We start from the raw sequence: 20,872 nt of genomic DNA on the forward strand, positions 1-20,872 counted from the left end.
TTCTTCTTCATTTTGTATGGATCATCCAACATGAGTTTCAATTTTCTGACAATACCTTCTGCCAACAGATTAATCACACAGTATATCCATTTCCTTCACTTCCTGCCCTTCATTTCAATTTTGCATGTCAAAATAGTCACGTGATTGCAAACAAGTTATCATCTACTTTAGTAGTAGTTAGTTATCTTTCTACATTATCACAGTTAACTGTAGCTGTAAATGCATTGTGCTAACCAAGCTAGCAGCAAACATTAGCGTTATCTCCACCCTCTCATCCAAATATGGTCATTTCTAGCTCCAAAATCCAAGATTATTTTTGCCAACAAGATATTGTAGTTCTCAGAAATTCCTGATTTCTCCAACTCTAAATTATATTAGTTGACTGTTTTTTTCCACCACTTGGCCACTTGTAATTATGTTCTAAGCAAAGTACACAAACGTGGCACTAGTGACAACACACACCAGTGTCAAATCATTTGTATACATCAGCATTTTGACATATCAGTATATACCACTGTGCTATTTCCTAGCATTAATGTCTAACAGTGCTACAGAAAAGCTGCATTTTTATCACATTTGCTTCCTGGATCGGCACGTGTAGTGATGACCCGAGTCTAGACACAGGAAGGGGACTGGGTCTGATCCAGGCATTCTTTGATCATATCAGTTTTACACAGTCCAAACCATTTTAAGTCCTGTCTGCCTGCCTTCAATGTGTCATCTGCTAAAGATGCACCCCTACTTTTAGTAACAACCCTTTAATCCCTACAGCTTTGTGAGCGAATGACCCATAAATGAACTGTGGAGTTCAGAAAATAAAAAAAATAACACCCTTCAGTCTTAATTAACCTAAAAATATGAAAAAGTAATTCCTATGAGGTCTGCACAACATAGTATACAGATTTTGAATGAGTAAAAAAGACAGTACAGGTATTGGATTGGTATTCAACATTGGCAACATGCTGTGTTGATGTATCTGGAGAGAAAAGGTCCCTATAAAAGGACTTGGAAAGATGGATTCCAGAGATCCACATTGGGTGTTTTCGGAGCAACCAGTTCTGGAGGCTCCCTGGAAAGAACCACCAACTGGGGAGCTCCCCCAAGAACTTCACACCCTCAAGGGCATTTTTTTTCTGTTTGCATTAGCACCACTAATAGAATGCTGAAGTGATGTACTGTAAAGTGGCTTGTATGGCAATGTCACTTTGGCTTTGACGAGTCAGAATCATGTTGTATTTCTGTCATTGCATATATGCTCAGTGAAGCCTGGACTTTACTGTTGGTCCATAAGCCCAGGTTTTTTTCCTGTTAGGAGCAATTTTTTTTCTTTGTGGGTTGAGTTGTCAACCAAAACTGGGTTTTTAAATTGGCGGTTGCCAGTGATGCATTGGCTGGGTTTCACCAATCGCATTTATGTCACTCATAGTTCCTCTTGTGGGATTGTACCTACTCCTAAATAGGAGTTAAAAAAGTCCCTCAAAACGGTGCTCTAAAAACTATGATTGTTCCTATTCTTGTGGTGCAGACACAAGAAAAAGGGAGCTTCTTAGAACTATGTAAAAGTTCCAAAAAATGCCTATTATCCTAGATGCATGTGAACAGTGAGAAAATAAAGTCAATCTTTTGTTGTGGAGAAGAAAGTGCACATAAATGAGATATACAGTAAAGTGTCTCAGATGTTAAGGTGAAGGTTCAGCTCATCTCAGTGACAACTTCTCTCTTCCATGATGGATGGATGTAACATTTAGAGGTGCTTGACTGTACATCTGGAGAGATGAGAACATGAGAAGGGCCTAATTAAGATACAACCAAGCAGCTTGATAAACCACTGTCAGATATCTGCTGCATTGAAAAGCACGTTTCAGCCCATTTCTCCTCTTGTTCCACTAATTAACAAGCGAGATCAAGACCGCATGAAATTACAGCCAACAAAAACTTGTGCTCAACAAAAGAGATTTGACAGTTTCTGGACAGTCTGAGTACTTACATGGGTGCTACATCAAATAATAATAATTACATCTGTCACAGAGACTATACGTTGTGCAATGCGGTGGGTGACTGGGGAAAGGAAAACAACTAAATAGAAAAACAGAAGTCAAGCATGAAATCTATGACCCTTCTCCAGCAGTGCTCTCCATGGTGGAACAGCACCACCATAAAACCTCCACAAACAATTTGGTGTTTGTCGTAAAAAACAACATTTTATATAACTTCATTATCAGTTACAAACAGAGAACTGAAGATGTGCTGGAAAGATTTTCTGGCAGATTAAGATTAACTATTTACATTACCTGTACTGGTGAACCTAACTTTTTCATTTAGGTGCACCAGTACATAATTTAGGTGCATCCAAAATGTTTCTCCACATCTTTTGGTGGTAATTTCTTGAGGGTACACAGGTTTGGTACAGGGGGAAAAAACAATCTGGATCCATTTATTCTTTATTACTTTGAACAGGCAGAAGTGCAAGTGTCAAAGACAGACAGTCCTCATGCTGGGGACTGAGAGTATTTTGCCCACTGGCATCTTTGGTAAACTATTTTCATTAAAAAAAAAAAAGAAACATTTAAAAATGTCTGTATTACACTATATAAACACTGAACAAACACTCCAAGTCACTGCAGGCTATAAAACTGAAAAGCATTTCATTAAAGTAAACTAAAATACCAAATAAATAGAATAATAAAAAATGTGCATAAGGAGGAGTGTTAAATTGAGTTCCACCTTGGCTATATGCCAGTGTAAATGCAAACTGCTTTAGTATTATCATTATTATTATTTTTTAATCTCTGTTCTGCTTTTGCGTCTCAAGGCTGCTTGAAAACTGCGAGGATAAGTTGGGCTCCAGCACATCTGGGTGATGCCAGTGAATCAGAGATTGTACATATAGATAGACAAAGCGTCTCCACTTAGCCCTACTGTGCAAAAACAAAGCCAAAACATCCCAGATACAGCCACTGCCATCCTGCACTAGTGACGTCATTTGGAGCCAGAGTCTGTGCAGTAGCGATCTCCGTGGTGTCGAGTTCCAGCCCAAACACTGGTCTGACCCAACCATTAGCAGCACCATTGATTGCGAACACAGCGATTGGAACACATAGCCAGTAATCATGACATCAAATCCCTTTTTAATAGTATCAAAATACAAACACTTGAACAAATAAGTGATAAGAACTACCTAAAATAACAGAAACCATCTTTAGAAAAAAAAGATTTCAGGTTTACCTCAAGTTTTTAGTTTGGCTCATAACCCATCCACTAACATGGAGGGGCGGGGTTTATGACCTATACTGCAGCCAGCCACCAGAGGGCGAACAAGATGTTTTGGCTTCACTTATGGGGAGCTGTCCATCTTTTTTATACCATCTGTACATCAAATGCACGTTAGCATGTCTAATGTGTTTCACTCACATTCCTGACAACAATGGAGCAACTCCATTGCGGATCTTCGTGCTCCACCTTGTCATTTGAGCTCACCATAGTGTGATCAACTCACGTACCAATTATCTTGTGCTAATCTCAGCATATAGGTCATACACCTCGCCCCTCGATGTTTGTGGATGTGACATGGGCCAAACTAAAAACTCAAAGTACACTTCAAATAAATTTTTCCCAAAGGTGGGGTCTGTCATTTTAGGTAGTTCTTATCACGCTGAAGTTTGTTCAAGTGTTTATTTCTGATTATTTTTTTGATACTATAAAAATGAGGTCTGAGCCAGTTGGTGTGCTCTGTGATCAAGGGAGCTGCTGGTGATAGATCAGACGGGTGTATGGGCAGGAACTTAACACCACAGAGATCGCCAGTGCACACTCTGGCTCCATATGACGTCAACAGGGAAAGATGGCGGCAGCCATATGCAAGTTATTTTGGCTTCATTTTTAAACAGAGAGGGTAAGTGGAGATGCATTATCCATCTTTATACACAGTCCATGGTGGAGCCCTGTATGGTAGTTAAATGTAAGCTGACAACGTCTTACACTGTAAGATGTTCTGTTTCTTCCCTGTGTTTTGGGGAATGCCTTTGAGGTTCTCTGAGCTGCGTATACATAGATGGAAAAAAATAACAGGGACAGGGAGAACAACGAAGTGTCTACAATGCCTGGTTGCTCAAAAAACACCAATAAAGGTGGGGTTAAATTGATATATCACATAATCTAAGGCAGGATATCATTTGTCCCTACTTGCCTCCTTTCCATGTTCTTGTTACAAAATATTATCTTTTTAAGGTGCTGGAGAGAAACAGGTAGCTGTCAATGTTCAGGTTTACAATGAATTTCCAAATAGTGGCTGAGGCCTTGATTTACCTCACTTGCGCTCAAGTTTAGTACGTTTAGATGTGTCCCTGTTTGCTGTTGATGCAAAGTCGACACGCCCTCCGTATTTACTTGTGGTCTTGATAAATTGAGAATAATGCGCATAACCAGCACATTAAAATCCTAAAGGGAGGGGCTGTGCCCTTTGAGTGGCTGTAAAGCTTTTAGTATGAAAGCATGAAACATCTGTGCAGGAAGTGTTTAGTTTCACTAATGACACACTAACAGCAAACAAAAAAAAGGCAAAGTAGAAGGCAATTAATTAGTAAATGAGAACAGCCTCTGTTAAAAAAACAAACACAAGAGTAGCAGAGTATTTCCCACATAATCCATCATAATACAGGTATACCGCCTTTTTTGCTAGGTGTGAACAATAAGATTAAATACATGTGAATTTTACTGAACTTCAATCAAAATTGAGCAAATTGCTGTTGGGGCAACATGGAATCAAAAAGAATTTCCCTCAGCTTTAGTCTACATATTGTCAGATAACATACAAGAGAATAAAACTGGCCTTTCTGGCTCATGTGTATTTGTAAATACAATCTGACCTGCTACTCTAAAATAAGAGCACTAGTCAAAGAAACAGTGAGTGTCATTTCTATATAAATCTATGAACAGTTCTGCAGTGTGTGTCCCCCAATTAGCACCAGATCACAACAGAAGTCATTTAAGGTTACCTTTCCTATAGAACAGGTCTATACCTTGTCCTTTTAATAAACAAACTAAATAGTCTTATGTTATTTATCGTATTTACACGACAGCATGTCATTTCTGTCTCTGTATGGTCGCGCATTTACAATTCTCCTCTGCTCTCTGTATCGCGCACGGCGGAGTTCCGTCCCAATGCGCACACACACACACACACACACACACACACACACACACACACACACACACACACACACACAGACACATGCACACAGAAACAGGTGAGCACACTCCCACCAGCGGACAGAGAGCGCACATCTGAAAATATGTTGCGTCAACCACCTGAAAAGTAGTTATATCTGTGTATATAAATTATATCTGTGTTTTTTAAACGCTCCCAGGGTGGTGAAGATGGTGAGGAAGAGATGTTCTGATGTTTAGTTCAATGTACAGTTCAAATAATTGTTCAGTTGTTATACTGACTGCTGTCATTAAAATGTGTGTGTGTGTGTGTGTGTGCGTGTGCGTGTGTGTGTGCACGCGCACGCATCACATAAATACCATGGTTCCTGTAAGTGTTTGTATCGGTGTCCGTCTGCCCCCCCTCCTAAAATCTGGCCTTTTCCTTTGTACAGAAAACAGGAATCTTACTGATCAACTCGCTGAACAGGAAGTTGAAGTAAGTCCTCTAACTTCTGGTTGTTGAACTCTGGTCGGGCCTCCTGTAGTTTCTTAAAACGTCTGAAGGCCTTGTTTTTCTTCAGCTGGATCTAAGACACAAATAACACAAAAAAAACTCAGACCATTGTGAAATATTTCTCAGAGCCGTGCAGGCACATTTATAAGACACTTCTCTGTGCTTTGCAAAGTTATATTTTTTGAGATGGTGCAAGGTTCTCCCTGGGCTATTCAGTATTTTAAGGATAAGATTGGGAAAAGAATCTCGGATTTGCACATGCAATATTAAAATCTACATCCCTGTCCTAGAGAAGTCACATCTAAACAGGGCTTTATAAAGTCTTTCTCCTGTTCCACGAGTTCAACAAATCAGAGAAAATGTCCTATATATAGTTGTACTCTATGTACTACACCTTGTTTTATAACACTCTGACTAGCAACTAATCAACAGGAACATAACATGGTAATGGGTTGAGTACAACAGCATCTGCATGCAGCTTGTAGACCAGTGATGGACATGTCACAACCAGTGAAAACCACTGAATCTCATGTCACTTTCTAGATGCATCCTCTGCCTGACAAGACCCCAAAATCAGCTTGTTGTCAGTCAATGGATTGCCAGCTGAGGTGTGAGGAGGTGGAGGGGGGAGGGAGGCTGTAGATATCATTAAATATGCATTTGCACATCATGTCAGCATGTGTGTATGTCAACATTCGGATGACAAAAAGCCTTATCTTGTCATTTTTGTAAATCATCAAAATAAACATTGCTGCTGTATTTAAATAGACCTGAGGAGAGTTCTACCCTGTTTCACTGCTTTAAAACATCAGTGCATGCCACTTGACTTCATGCCAGCTGTGGTGTGTTTGTGTGTTGTGCTGCTCACATACAGCTGTTTAGCTGGTCATTACGGCTGTGGCAGCTAGAGTTGGACATGGTGAGCAGACAGGTGGTGAGTGGGTAGAATGATGGGGACAATGTGAGAGGAATCTCCTATCAGGTTGAGGGGGTGAAGTAGTGTCACAGTAAAGTGAGGGTGTAAATCAGAAACCTGAAAGAGTCGACGCTTTGCATTTAGTGCTGACGGTTGCCAACTTTGAGTAGAAACACAAATGTTACAGCGCTACATTTAGCACAGTGGCAGCCCCCACAGACAGCAAGACATACAATAATCATGATAACTTGAACCATGATTTTATTACCTTCATAAGTATGGGGGCAACTCATAACCATCAGCTCTACATTAGCATCCCAGTAGCTAGCAGCGGGCCGACGGCAAGTGACAGTTTAGCAGATCAACTGATGTCCAATACGGCAAACAGTGCAGCAAAATTAGGAGCACTCCAGACGATCAGATTGCGGCATCATGTACACACGAGTAAAAACAGATGTACTGTGCAAGTGCCTGCATGTATGTTTGAGTGTCAAACTCTGACACCGACAGGAGAGAAGCAGCAGAGCAGCGTGACCAACACACAGTAGAGACTCGGCATAGTAATGAATTACATGACTTTTGTGATAAAAAACATTTACCTGCCAGTGTGGCAGGTAGCTTTCCGAGATTTACCCGCCAAATGGAATTGTACCCACATTTGGCACCTGGCAGGTGTTCATTTTGGACCCTGATGTCGGTCTATAGATTAATGTGCTACTCTTCAGTTTAGTGGTAGTACTGGCACAATGATGTGTCACAACACTGCTCGTAAGGTATTGATGCTACACTGGTTAGTTAGTGGCTGCTGCTGCTCTATATGTACCTGGGTCAGGTGGGAGAGCCTGGGTGAATAAGCAGCTTAATTTTGAGCTGTTAGTTATCACAGTTATTAGCATTTAAAAAAGAGACACAGCACAGAATCAGGATATTTTTGTGTGCCCATATTGTATCAATGCACTGCGCCAAGTATCTATTTTTTATATTATTAACATTACAAATACAAATGTAACTTTTGGTAGCCAACAAGAATGATAAAATCAACAATAGCTTTTTCAGTCTAGTGGAGATATTAATATTCTAGTAGAAAGAAATGATTTGCTGTCAGATGATTTGATTGATGAAATGGTTAGCAACCAGATAAGACACCAGCAGCCATTATAAACTTCACTCACTTAATATGAGCAAAAAATGTATAGACATGGACGCGTTTCAGCTTCAGAGCCATCATCAGCGTGACAAAACAATAGTGAATAGCAAATTATATACACATACAGTAGGTGAGGTTAAAAACACAGTCACGGTTGAGAATACATAATCAAGTAATAAGATGCATCTGTAAATGAATGACGTGCGTAATATAAGCTCACAAATAGAAGTGTCAATAAGGATCAAGAAGTACACCGGTGACACAGGCTGAGGCGTAAGCCAACAGATGCTCAGCAATAGCAAAAGACTATAAATTAGGAGCTATAGGATCTATAGTCAAATAAATGAATGAATGAATGAATGCGCATAAACAACAATTACTACATGGCCCAATAAACTGCATAATATCTATAAATAAATTACATATAATGGAGCCCTAAAAATATCATAAATACATTAGAAAATATATCTAAACAATCTTGGTATGTGTTTATGACCCTTTTTGGGAAATTGCCTCTGGTGTGATTCCAGCCCCCAAGGGGCCACCATGTGTCGAACAACGCCATCCTGCCACCATGCATCAGAAAGGCTTTACCAGCAGCCACATGAGCAGCGCCGCTAGCTAGTTCCTGCCCCGCCGTGCCGGTGCACAGCGTGGACAGGCTAACTTACTAATGGAGACCTGTAGGTGGGCAGTGGGCATGTTTCCAACAAGGTTAGCAGCCTGTCTGTCAGCAAAGCCGACAGGAAATAAAATGCAAGACATTTACGTCACAAAACATTAAAATTTCACCACCTCTAAATAGACAATCCTTAAAATATGGCGCTAATGAGGCACCAGACTAAAAGGAAAGTGTCTCTTGTGATTTATATGATTTTTTTTTTCTTTTTAATTAACCAGTTAGATAATGGGAGTTGGACTATCAAAAGCAAAATTAACTGAGACTGACATCCCTACACCTAATGAGTGTTGTGTATGTATCAAAGCCTGATATATCTTACTCCTCTGTGCCAAAAACTATTAAAATTACATAAATGAGCCACACTGTTGCACCAAGTGACATTTTCCTTCATTACCATGAACACATACACTGTTGTTTATCCCACATACTCCATCCTGCTGTTCACTGGAGCACAAACTGCAGATTAATCCACAGCTGAAAATAGTGCATAAACACACTATTTCCTCCTGTTTGAGTGAAGTTTGTTTAAGAAAGAAAATTGTATTATTGTTATTATTATTTATCACAGCATCCAAATGTATGCAAAATCAACTATAAAATAATCAAACTGATAATCACTGTTACACATTATATGCAATCTCTATACGTACGCAGAATCTGTCGGCGACGGGACAAGATTTAACAAAGTGTTCTGGCTTCCGTTTGTAGTCAGCGCAGTATTGACCAATCACTTTGAATGGCAGATAAACAGTTCATGTAGAGAGCAAAAGAGGCACAATGCATTGGCTGAATGCAATCTCCGAACCCATCAGCAATCATCTGATGAGGAGTTAGCTTTATATCAGCTTTTTCTTTATTTATCTACATTCATATGCAGATATTTGTTTTATAGAGATCAGCCAAAATAAAGCAAGCACAAGGAAGAGGAAGTCTTGGCCCTGATATGTGCTGGCTACACCGGAAACCCTGAAATATTGACCCTCACCACCAGAGGCTTATTGTCACCAGACAATAGCTGATGGATTCTGAGATTGCATTACGTGAGACAAAACTCCTCATGGATGTAAAACAAAAAGTTATAGATGTCATTTTGTTAGTTTATAATTACTCGATAAGATCATATCATCGCTATATGATTCCATTCAAAGTCGATATGCAAGAATACTGCATTATCACCCAGTCATAATTACATGCATATGATATTGCATGATGGTGCTGCTAATATTGCCTTCATATCTTTTAAAATGCCTCTTCACCACATTTTGCAGACATAATGTTTGATATTTAATTTGATTTGAAAACATAATCAGACTGATGTGGGTGTAATAGGTTAGTCTCATTAAGGCACTGAGAGGTTTCCTGCTGTTTAGAAGACTGATCACTGGTCACCTGAGTAAACTAGCACACCTGTCACTACAACATGCTTCCCTGTTTAGTCAATTATAAAGGATGTCGATCTGCAGGAGGATCAATGCAAACTTGCAGGACTTGGTCCACAATCAATGCAATTAGTCAATGTTCTGCGTTCTTTCCTACTCTTAATTAAGACAGTAATACCTGTGCAGCTTTGATGCAAAGCTAGCAACAGGACATCTCTACTGGTTGCTCCCTGCTGACCAGACCACAAATAAAGACGCCTCTGTACCTCTCCACTGTGATCATTGTCACTGTTCAGACTGTATCAGATGTGATTTATTGAAAGTGTTGAATCTCTGAGAGTGTAGATTTGAAATATTTCAAGACATAGTTCAACAATTTGGGAGATACTCCCATTTTATTTATTTTTTTGAGATTGAGGTGAAAAATATTGATATCAATCCCATGTCTGTGTAGTTGGGTATGGAGCTGGGGTCAGGACGTGGTTACCTCAGCTAGCATAAAGACTGGAAGCCTGGCTTTGTTTAAAGTTTGACAATACAGCTCTTTGACATCCTCTAAAACTGACTGACTCGCAAATAGTTTAGGGGGCGTTACTGGCTGGAACTATTTCTTGACGAACAAGAAATCCATCCGCCCATTACCTCTCTGCAGTGTCTCCTGCTATAGTGCTGGTTCCCACCTGCAGTCGGTGAGCCAAGGTTTTGATTTTAGTCTCTGTAAAAACACAATGCTATCAAACCTGACAACATCACTGTGACAGCAATACTAAAATCTCTACACCCAGTCATTGTTCGTCAAAATGTAGTTCTAGAATGTAACAGCATGTAAAACCACAAATCTTTGAATATACATTATTAAACTGAAAGTCCTTTGGAGTTCATAATGTTCGATGTTTTACGTTAAGCTTGTGAAGTAAAATGAATTGTTTGTGAAGATAATACTATGGCGATCGATGCTAATTTCTGTTAGCATGTTAATGGTAATTCTCATTGTGTGTAATCGTCGGGCTAACGGACTAAAGTGGGATTAATATTTCTAGATCAAATTGATGCTGTACCTACTCTGCGTCAGTGTAGACCCTACGCTGCACCCTATGCCATAGCCTGACATGCACCTCCAAAGAAATGCAACTATGCGTCGCAGCAACGCAGACCTCCTGTCTATTTTTGTAAGCTGAAATCATTTCCCTCAGTAGAAACGAAGCTTAATTTACTTTAATTTACTTATATTTCACAGATAAGAAACAATAAAGCCTTCACAAAAATAGCATTTTAAGTCTTGTGTGTTATTTATCCTGGCTTCATATGAGTAGAGGAAGCTAGGTTAATTTATACAATGTAAAATGCTATAGGCTTTTGCTAATAACATTAACATATTGTAGTTGTTTGGAAAACGTGATTAGTATAAGACAGTTATTTTGTCAGTGAACCTTGTGAGTTGTAATGGAGCCAAATTTTTAAACGTTACCTTTGTTAAATGTTGCTGTTGTCCCTAGCTTCATCAAAGTAGAGGAAATCTCTGCTAGCCACTAGGCTAGCAAATGCCATAGGCTTGTGCTAATAACATTAGCATGTTGCATTTGTGGGGAAAATATGTCCAACAAAAGACAAGTGGTTTTTATCTGTAAATGCTGCCAGTTATAGTGAGGTCGATTTGTGTTAAAATTGCCGCTATTAAGCCAGGTTTAATGTGTGTTCAGTTGAATCACCTCAACTTTACAGCACTTCACAGAAACCCCACCACCGACCAGTGTTTTGGAGGTGTAACTGCAGAGTGACACAGACACTCCACTGCACAAGTATAAATGTTCACAGTGGAGTAGGCCACGTGCGTAGGCTAAGGCGTAGGCTCTGCAATAGAGTATAAATCCAACTTAAGTGCTTATTTGCCATTTGGTCGTAGTGGTGGAAGAAGTACTCCCAAGTACTTTCAAACTGTATTTAAGTTTAAAACTTGAGTAAAGGTACATCATTACTTTCCACCACTGCACAGTTGTAGCAGTTATACTAGATATGTTGGGAGTTATTTCAGCATTTTACTATCATATAGTATAGTTGATTGAGGTTTGCATCTCATCTGTCACCCCTGATGAGTTGCATGCCTGCTAGTTGTGCCATGCTACACAGTAGTATGCCATGGCAGCACTGGAGTCACTGACCTGACCCAGTGCATTTGATTGTGTCAGAATCCAAGAGTCCAATAACCACTGATGCATTGAGTATTCAGTCCAATGACTGAAGAATACATTGGCCAATTTTCTCACAAGGATTATTAAAATCTAATCAAGCTAATGTGATAAACAGCGTGTGAAATGCTAAGCAGTGCAACAGTAAGGTCTGACAAATAGGTGTGATAAGCATGTGGAAATACTGCATTCCTACCCCGAGCACTTTGCGAGCATTATAAATGTTGTCCACGTATGAGTTGTAGTGGTGCAGCTGTGGACACATCTGCTCGAAGCCTCGGCCAAAGTAGCCATTCTCCAAATGGACCAGCAGAGATCTGGTTAAAAAAACAAACAAAAAAAACAAAAAAAAAAAACAGAGGTTAGATAAAACACACAGACACAAAAACACAATGCTAGGGATGAACAACTTATCATTTCAAATCAAAAATCAGGATTTAAAAGAGTGCAAATTTCAAAAGCTCAAACTTTGATTATAAACTTCCATAATTAGTCATGTCTTAACAAGCTGTGGAAGATGAAAGGTTTAGGCTGGCTATAATGGCATCTGGAAACTCAGCATGTAGGAAACCATGGAGTTTAAAGGGATGGTTTAGATCTTTTGAAGTAGGGTCGTACGAGGTACTTATCCATAGTCAGTGTATTACCTACAGTAGATGGCGGTCAGCACGCCCCCAGTTTGGACGAGACATGTAAGGCTGCAGCCAGATTCAGTTTAAAGCCTACACGACATGCCCCTACAAACCATGCCCACCACCAGTACAAGACAAACCCACCAACGCGATGGTAATCTGAGCCCTACAACCACGCAATGTTGTAGTGAATAAATATGAGGCCAAACAAAGCAACAATCCACTTCATAATTCATTATGCATGAAAAGTTGAGATAAGCAATGAGATGTAACCTTAACTTAAACCTTCACCGCCTCTCTTTTAAACCAACACTGCATAGCTGGCTGAATGCTAACTTAGCATTTTGTTCAGGGCTTCCACTTCTGATGAAGGAGCGAAAGACCTGATCACAGACTGAGTTGTAGGTATGGTGGGCGAGTAATGTAGCTGGTGGGTGGATCACATAGCTGCTCTCGCCCAAGATATATCTAGTTGGTTTGAAGAAGTAGATGGGGGAACCTGACACTCAGCAATGTACTGCTGTTGATGTGGGCAGCAGCAAACTGTATTTTAGCCATCCAACTACAGTCCTAACCAAATAAAAATCAGTATCAGTTTAATTGTACTGCTGTTATGGATAAGTAACACACAGTGATTTAGCTTTAGCTAGCTCATATGATTCCATAAGGATTCATGGGTAACAGTTAGCCTTTCATTATCTCTCAAGACAGATTCCGCAATCTACATTGTAAAGGAAGAATTTTTTTTTTTTTTTTTGTTTGTTACCGATGGATTTCCAGATTGGCCTTTCATTAATACTATAAATTAAATATTTGTTTTGTTGTTGTTTTCTTATGAAAAGGCCAATGTATCTTTGCGAATAATATACTGGGTTCATGTTATCTGTGACATATTTAAATTTTTTAAAGAAAAAAAGAAAACAATCTTAAATTAAAACTTAAATTAATTGTCGCCTGGTGAAGCCCCAGGATTTAGAATATTTTCACTGCTTTATCATGCTGTCACACAGCTCTCTCGGATTAGTAACAGAAGCTGTTATCTACACTCTCTTCAATTCCACCAGATTCCTTTGACAAAAACAATAATTTTACCTTGCAGAACACGGAAGCTGCTGGTCTACCGCTGCCTCTATCACTTGTCACTGGCTTTTAAAATGGTTAGTTCACATTCACCAAGGTCATGTAATAACAAAGACAAATTAACTAACTGAGGCAGCATAAGGGCATCAACACCCGTGGTAAGCAAAGCAAAATTACTGTTTCTGTCAAAGCAGTTTGGCAGCTTTAAAGGGAGCGTTTACAGTTTAAAGGGAGCATAGACAGTTATAACAGCTTCTTTTCCTGTCGGAAAGGGCTGTCTGACAGTAAGGTCAAGTGGTGAAACTTTTTTTTAAATACAGTGTACATTCAAACAGGGTACCTTGCAGAACTCAGACACTTAAATTTGATACAGTTGAAGACCTTTTTAAGATAATTTCTTACCAAATTTAAGATTTTTTTTTTTAAAGATTTTTCTACTTCAAGCATTGTAGGTAAGGTTAAAGCTCCATAAAAAATTTGGATTTTCATACAGAGGAGCTCAACTCATTTTGACTAAAAGAAATTTAAAGACCGATAAGTGAAATTAGATAAGATGTTTGTAGCAGTTCAGAAAAATATGAAATTAAGATCATTTAATGGGTCTCATTCATGAAATATTTGTAAATCTGATAGTAGATAGTAGATTTGCACATAAAAAATCTTGGTACTAAAAACCTACACCAGATTCATGAACACCACAGGAAACTCAGATTTAATCGTAGGCACACGAATAGCCAGTTTTGTTTGTAACTACAAAAATATGAGAGATACTAACATAATGATGAATGCTGAAATACATCTAAATTTCATTCTGCAAATTCGTTCAGCTCACGTTTCATGAATGAGACCCAGTGACCTTTAAGGCCTAATATTTACAAAATTGAATTTAAGATTAAGGATTAAGGATTATTTTTTTGGGCTTTTTGCCTTTAATGGACAGGACAGAGTGAACGGGGTGAGAGAGAGAGCGGGAAGGTGACATGCAGAGATGGTTGCAAGCTGGAGTTGAACCTGCGACTGCTGCAGTGAGGCATCACCTTTGTACATGGGGCGCCGGCACTATCCACTACTCTAATGATACCCCTATTTTAAGACTTTTTAAGGGTATGGACAAGTACTTCATGCAAACGCCTACTCCAAACTGTCCCTTAAATTTACCAAAAATAACTAAATTGTAATTGCAATACATTTGTACAACACACTGACCAAACCACAACAAATCACCAAGTCACTGTCAATCATTTTTAGGGCATGTAAACAAGCAGGCACTGATGAGTGAACATTGTTAACTCCAACACAGGACATGGCAGAAGTAACTATCTCAATATGTGTGGCATTTTTTTGTGCATCACAGATCTCTGACACATTCATTTCAAAGTGCCCCCCAGTGAGCATTTAGCCTCCAGTCAAACCGCATTGGACTTTGAGTTAGTGCACATTACCGCCTGACAATGCACTGCTGCTCTGCATCAGTGGAAAGAAGGAGCTCAAATAAGGCGAGAACACATCTGAAGCATCATTTTCAGCAAAGACACACATGTTTAGAGAAAGCGCGGAGGTTGAGCAAAGTTCAGAGGGTTGCTTCCCCATTAATGGGAGGTTTAGCAGGCTGAGCTCTGTGGTGTCATTTGAAGGGGCCTCTCCCTGTGGGTGACGTATTTACTGGGACCAAGACGGTGGGTCTACCTTCAGGGCACCCGGGGCCACTTTGTAGTGAGAACACGCCCGCTGAACTCAGGAACAAAACAACTGGATCAAGGCAGAGGCAAAGCAGTCGTTCAGCCTGTCAGGCACATTACAGTAACACGGACGCAATTGGTTGGGGGTGTTGACACTTGTGAAGGAGCTTGTTATCCAAACTTAGAGGAAGTACCACACACGCACACATACACACACACAACCCTACTCTCTAATGATGTTCCCAGAGACTTCTGTTCGTACATGCTGTAAGAAGGAGCACTTTGCCGTTGAAGTTGATTTAAATAGATTTTAATGAAGTTGTGCGCCAAGGTAGCCTCTGTTCATAATCAGGAGATGCAGGAGCAGCCGAGAGAGTTCTAACGAGGGCAAAGGGCGGGAAAAACTGTGTTTCCGTTTTTTTCCCCCTCTCACTGCCAGAGGCTATTATGATAAATATGAAATTATGGATTACATTTTTTATACTTTTTTTCACAGCAATTAAATTGTCTGGCCATCAGCGGTGGGATGGAGATAACATTAGCATTCTGTGTGTGTCACGTTAATCCACATTAATTCCGAGCAGCGGCGACATCTGGGGCGGATACAACCTCGACCATGCAATTCAGGCCAAGGCGCCTTCATTTGGGGGGTCTTGAACAGAGGAATACTAATTGTTGGGACACAGTGTGAGCATCCGCTGAACATAAATGACTACTTAATGAAATAAATAAACACAACCACGAATCACTGATAAGAAAACAAAGCAATGAAGCAGCATTTTGTTGCTCTGCGTGAACTGTATGACTGTATGTGATTCATGCTGTGATGAAACATAGTGACTCGTGTCACTCCATGTCCTCTCAGACTACACCTATTCTCATCATGGACCCACTCCTCCCCCTTTAAAATCCAATGCTGATTGTATGCTCCTTACTGGATCCACTGACAGCTCTTTCAAGTTGCTGATTCCTGTTTGTCATGTTTGCAGCGGGGGATAATTGGGTTGCTCCTTCTGCTGCCTGCTCTCTGTTCTCCATAAACAGTCAGAAACAGAATGAATGGCATGGCGTATCAGTATATTCACGTCTGCTTTTCTTATGTAACTCAACAAAGCTTAATGAAGGCAGAATTCATTACTACTATTCCCACTGCACTCTGGAGTTAAGTAAATAAAGACGGAAACATCAGATGAATATACCTCCACTCTGCACACACTGACACACTTGTATTACTATCACAGAAACATTAGGCTGTGCAGAGCTGACAAGCGCGGCTCTCACAGAAGGTTTCTGCCATTCAAGTGGTTTCTTGCTGCTTTTGTGAGGATCAACAACTCGTCGTAGGAATCAATGCCCAGCTGCAAAAATCCTCTTGTGAAAATATTTCTTAGTTTTTCTCTGATGAAGATGTATAGATACCCTTATAAGTCTGGGATTCTTCAGATCCACACAACAGGCTTGGGTGTTATCAGGGTTTATCAGGGTATTTAGAAATCCTGACATTATAATTTTCAATAATGTAAAAAAGACAAATGGTCCTGTTTCTCTTAAACTGATATGGAGATGCTATAGTGAGATGTAATACATGTAGTGCACAGCATGCGCCAACAGAGGTCAGTCTCTACTGGTGGAAGAGACAGTTGAGGTGAGAAACATGGTGACTGCAAATGGTGGGGATAACGTTACAGGACTGTAAACAGATGTCGGAGAGATAAACAAAGGGTACAGCCAGCATACTGTCACATCTAAGTCTGTGAATTAAGGGTTTATTTTGACGAAACCAGAGATGGTGATTGTTGGAAAGTCTAGCCAGGACAGTTTTGTCACTCAAAGCGGCGATGGCATTAATTATGCATACCTTTAAGACTTATTATACAACAGTTAGTCCCAAACAAGCAATCTGATTGGATAAGAGGCATCCCATGAGTGCTGATATACAGTATAACAGCACTGGGACTTTTAACTTTGCATGTATCACTCCGCTTTACAGATGTTCTGAACCATTAATTACGTTAACTGTAAATTTGCCTACATTAGGAGTCCTAGTAACAAACTTTGCACTGCAAATATATCCACAAATAACATTTGAATGATAATGAATAAATAATGAATGGTAGTCAGGAAAGGATGAAGGGATGAGAAGAAGCCTGAATACTTCACTACAAATCTCCAGGTGTGCTTATATGACAGCAGAAGACGAAGCAATATGCTAATTAAGCTGTGAACTCATCGGCATCACACATATGCCACAAAAGCAACTGTCAACAGACTCTTATTTCACTGGTCACATATAAATTAAAACACCAGATGTATCTTACACGATACAAAGTAGCTGGCCCATGGTACATGGCGCCCTACATTGAGCAGCAAGCTAGTGTGCAGGAATAATCATGTATTGCTTGGCAACAGTCCAGTCCCAGTCTAGATGCGGAACTATCTGTGTAAAATATAATTTAATAAACAAACAAATCATAACCTTCTGCCACTTTTAACTGTTAATAAATGGCACTTGTAGAACTGTTATATAAAAGCAATATTACACTCGAGGTCATGCTGTTGTACTAAAAATCAGCACAGCTTTGATTTGGTCGTAGGTACGAGGTTGCATTCTGTGCCTTAGCTAGTCAACAGCCCAGACATTCTGAGAATATTTGACTTGTTAGCTTAGCATCAACTAAGGATCCATCAATGTAACCATCAGTTGCTGAAAGGAAACTTCTCATTGTAACACCGTACCAACAATAACACTTCAGTCAGGACATGCATGAAAAGGAAACGTTAACATCATACCTCATTTTGTGCTGGAATTGTAATTGTGGAAATAAGATTTTGTCAGTAAATCAGTGGAGTGGAAGGTTTTTTGACCTATTTGCGAATGCTTTTTTTCCCTACGACTAATTGATTAGTTGAAGATTATGTACGACTTTAGTCGACCAAGATTTTCTTTGGTTGACTACAGCCCTAATATATATTTTACAGTGTAAAATTTATGTAAGTAATATATAATAAGGAATGACTTTCAAATGACTTTCAAAAGCCATGGAGTGTTGACTCCATGGCTACGGCCTTTCAAGCAGCCGTACAAGAACTCGAATAAAAAAGTGTAACACTGGTAGTATTTTTATTTGAATCATAAATTATCTGATCAAAAAAAATAAAAATGACATCTGACCAGACATGTGATACTTGGTGTTATAGGCACATTTAAGTCACTACCACAAGGATGTGTTTTGGTAGGTTTGATATTCAGCCCTCAATTAAACTGAGACAGCGCGCTTGCTGACAGATGCAGCAGGAAGCCTTTAATAACATGCCCCTTGATTATAATGAGCCTGTTCAATGCATTAAGACTTACAGTGCGTAATACTTGATGTTTCATGTGTGACAATGAATGAGGAAGTCACCCACATATCCATCTATTAGAGCTAATTATCCCCACCGTTATTATCAAGTATTCTTGGCACTGTCACACAGATATTCACTGTATACCGAATGTCAGAGTGAAAGTAAGTGAAAAGAATATGGGAAAATCTATAATCAATCACTGAGCAGTGGTAAATCAGTCTGGCACTAACACACTGTCTCTCCATAGACCAGTTTTTAAATGGAGTGCTTGCCATTATGTTTCAACCATTGATTCAATAAGGGGCTCATAATGAAGATGTATGGGAACTGCAGGACCATTTATCCAATACATCAGACTGTGTAATTCATACTTCAATCTTCATTGTAGCACTCCCAACAAGAAAGCCCGTCAGTCTGCAGAGGATGAGAGCCTGGGGGAACCCATACCACTCATTATTTAGTCTGGAAATGGAACTCCAATCAAAGGTATCCCAACCACTCACTCCACTGTTTGTCAAGCTGTGCAGTCTGATACTGAACTGTGTATGTTTTGTCTGTTTGACTGTGTTCAGAATGTAGAATAGATTTAGAGGCTTATTGTCCACATTGCACGCCAGCCGCAATTATGTAATTTGCGGAGCTTTGTAGGGCCCAACCGATTTAATCGGCCGATTATAGCCATTAGAGAATAATCGGCAATCAGCCAAAAGTTGGTCAATTGACGCCGATGTTAACACTTATATTTTCATCACTAATAAAATGCAGGGAATATGGTGTTTTACTTAGAAATGATGTCCTTGTGTTACTTTTTGCACTTTAACCTACCTTTGTTAAATTGACAATAATAAGAAGAACTCTGGTACTGTGAACATACATGTGAATGTCTTAATTCATATAGACTTTGCATGATTATTTTATTTCCCAGAGGTTTACTGCCTTTTTGCACATCATATTTTTGATTTATTGTGTGTTCAAATTGTTCATATGCTGCTTGTTCCACACAATTTCTAATAATAAAAGTATTTAAAAATAGTAAAATGTTCTTCCTTCAATTTATATCTTTGTAACAAGTGTTTGAACTATATTTAAGCCATCAAAAGCAGGTATTTCGTTTTTGTTTGTTTTTTTAAATTTTTTAAAAATTTAATCGGCCGATAAATCGGTTATCGAATTTTTTTATTCCATAATATCGGAATCGACATCGGCCCCAAAAAATCCATATCGGTCAGGCCCTAGAGCTTTATGGGTGCATGTGGATGTCTGTGAAGCCTGGCACAAGAACCATCCAATAAGGGCTGTTAGGGAGTCAATTAAGTGGTGTACATGTCGTTTCGTAACTCAAAAAAGCACATTTACTGTTGATCCATTCAAGATTGGTACAATGCTTTAGAGGCTTTTTTCTTTTCTTTTCTTTTTTTTTAAGATTATTTTTTTGGGCTTTTGCCTTTAATGGACAGGACAGACTGAAATGGGGTGAGAGAGAGAGCGGGGGTTGACATGCAGCAGAGAGTTGCAAGCTGGAGTCGAACCTGCGACCGCTGCAGCAAGGCATCACCTCTGTACATGGGGCGCCGGCACTATCCACTACGCTACCGACGCCCCTAGAGGCATTTTTCTGAGAGAGCAAGACCCAGTTAGGATTAGTGTTGTCACGGTACAAAAATTGGGACCCACGGTACGATACCATTGAAAGTATCACAGTTCTGAGTAGTATCACGATACCACAGCAAAAATGAGGCAGATGTGCCTTTTGTCATTTATAAAAAGATAAATCACTTTTCTATAATACATCAATGATATTTCAATGAAATAAATTACTTATTGACGTATTCGTACTTCAAAAACAGCATCAATAAGTGATTAACATAGGGGGGATCAAAATAAAATAAATAAATAAAATAAAAATCAACCAAAAATCAACCAGCCACCCTCCTCCTCTGATAAGTTAAGAACAGTCCCTAAAGTGCGGTGAGGTTTGTGGACCGTTACCTGCCACAAAGAGAGTAATGTGAATGGCTCGTTTCTCCTCTGACACGCCACATACCTGTGTGCCGCTCAGCTGTTCAGGTACTACTAGGCAGTCGTGACACCAACAAAGAGGAAATTATTAGACCTGTAACCGGGCTTCTCGGTCGCCGGTAAACCATGTTATCTTGCAGTGGCT

General features: G+C 39.6%; 1 protein-coding gene across 2 annotated transcripts in view; it reads right to left on the reverse strand.

Moving 5' to 3' along the window:
* arhgef39 (Rho guanine nucleotide exchange factor (GEF) 39) overlaps window positions 1-20,872 on the reverse strand; it is a 94,421-nt gene that overhangs the window by 58,410 nt on the left and 15,139 nt on the right. For both annotated transcript variants that reach the window (XM_033614376.2, XM_033614374.2), the window contains exons 4-5: window positions 12,169-12,289; window positions 5,617-5,735 (exon numbers count right to left, since the gene is read on the reverse strand). In XM_033614376.2, the coding sequence (XP_033470267.1) occupies window positions 5,617-5,735; window positions 12,169-12,289 (240 nt within the window). The remainder of the gene's footprint in view (window positions 1-5,616; window positions 5,736-12,168; window positions 12,290-20,872) is intronic.

The sequence above is a fragment of the Epinephelus lanceolatus genome, chromosome 23 (assembly GCF_041903045.1).
Source record: "Epinephelus lanceolatus isolate andai-2023 chromosome 23, ASM4190304v1, whole genome shotgun sequence".
NCBI classification, from domain to species: domain Eukaryota; kingdom Metazoa; phylum Chordata; class Actinopteri; order Perciformes; family Serranidae; genus Epinephelus; species Epinephelus lanceolatus.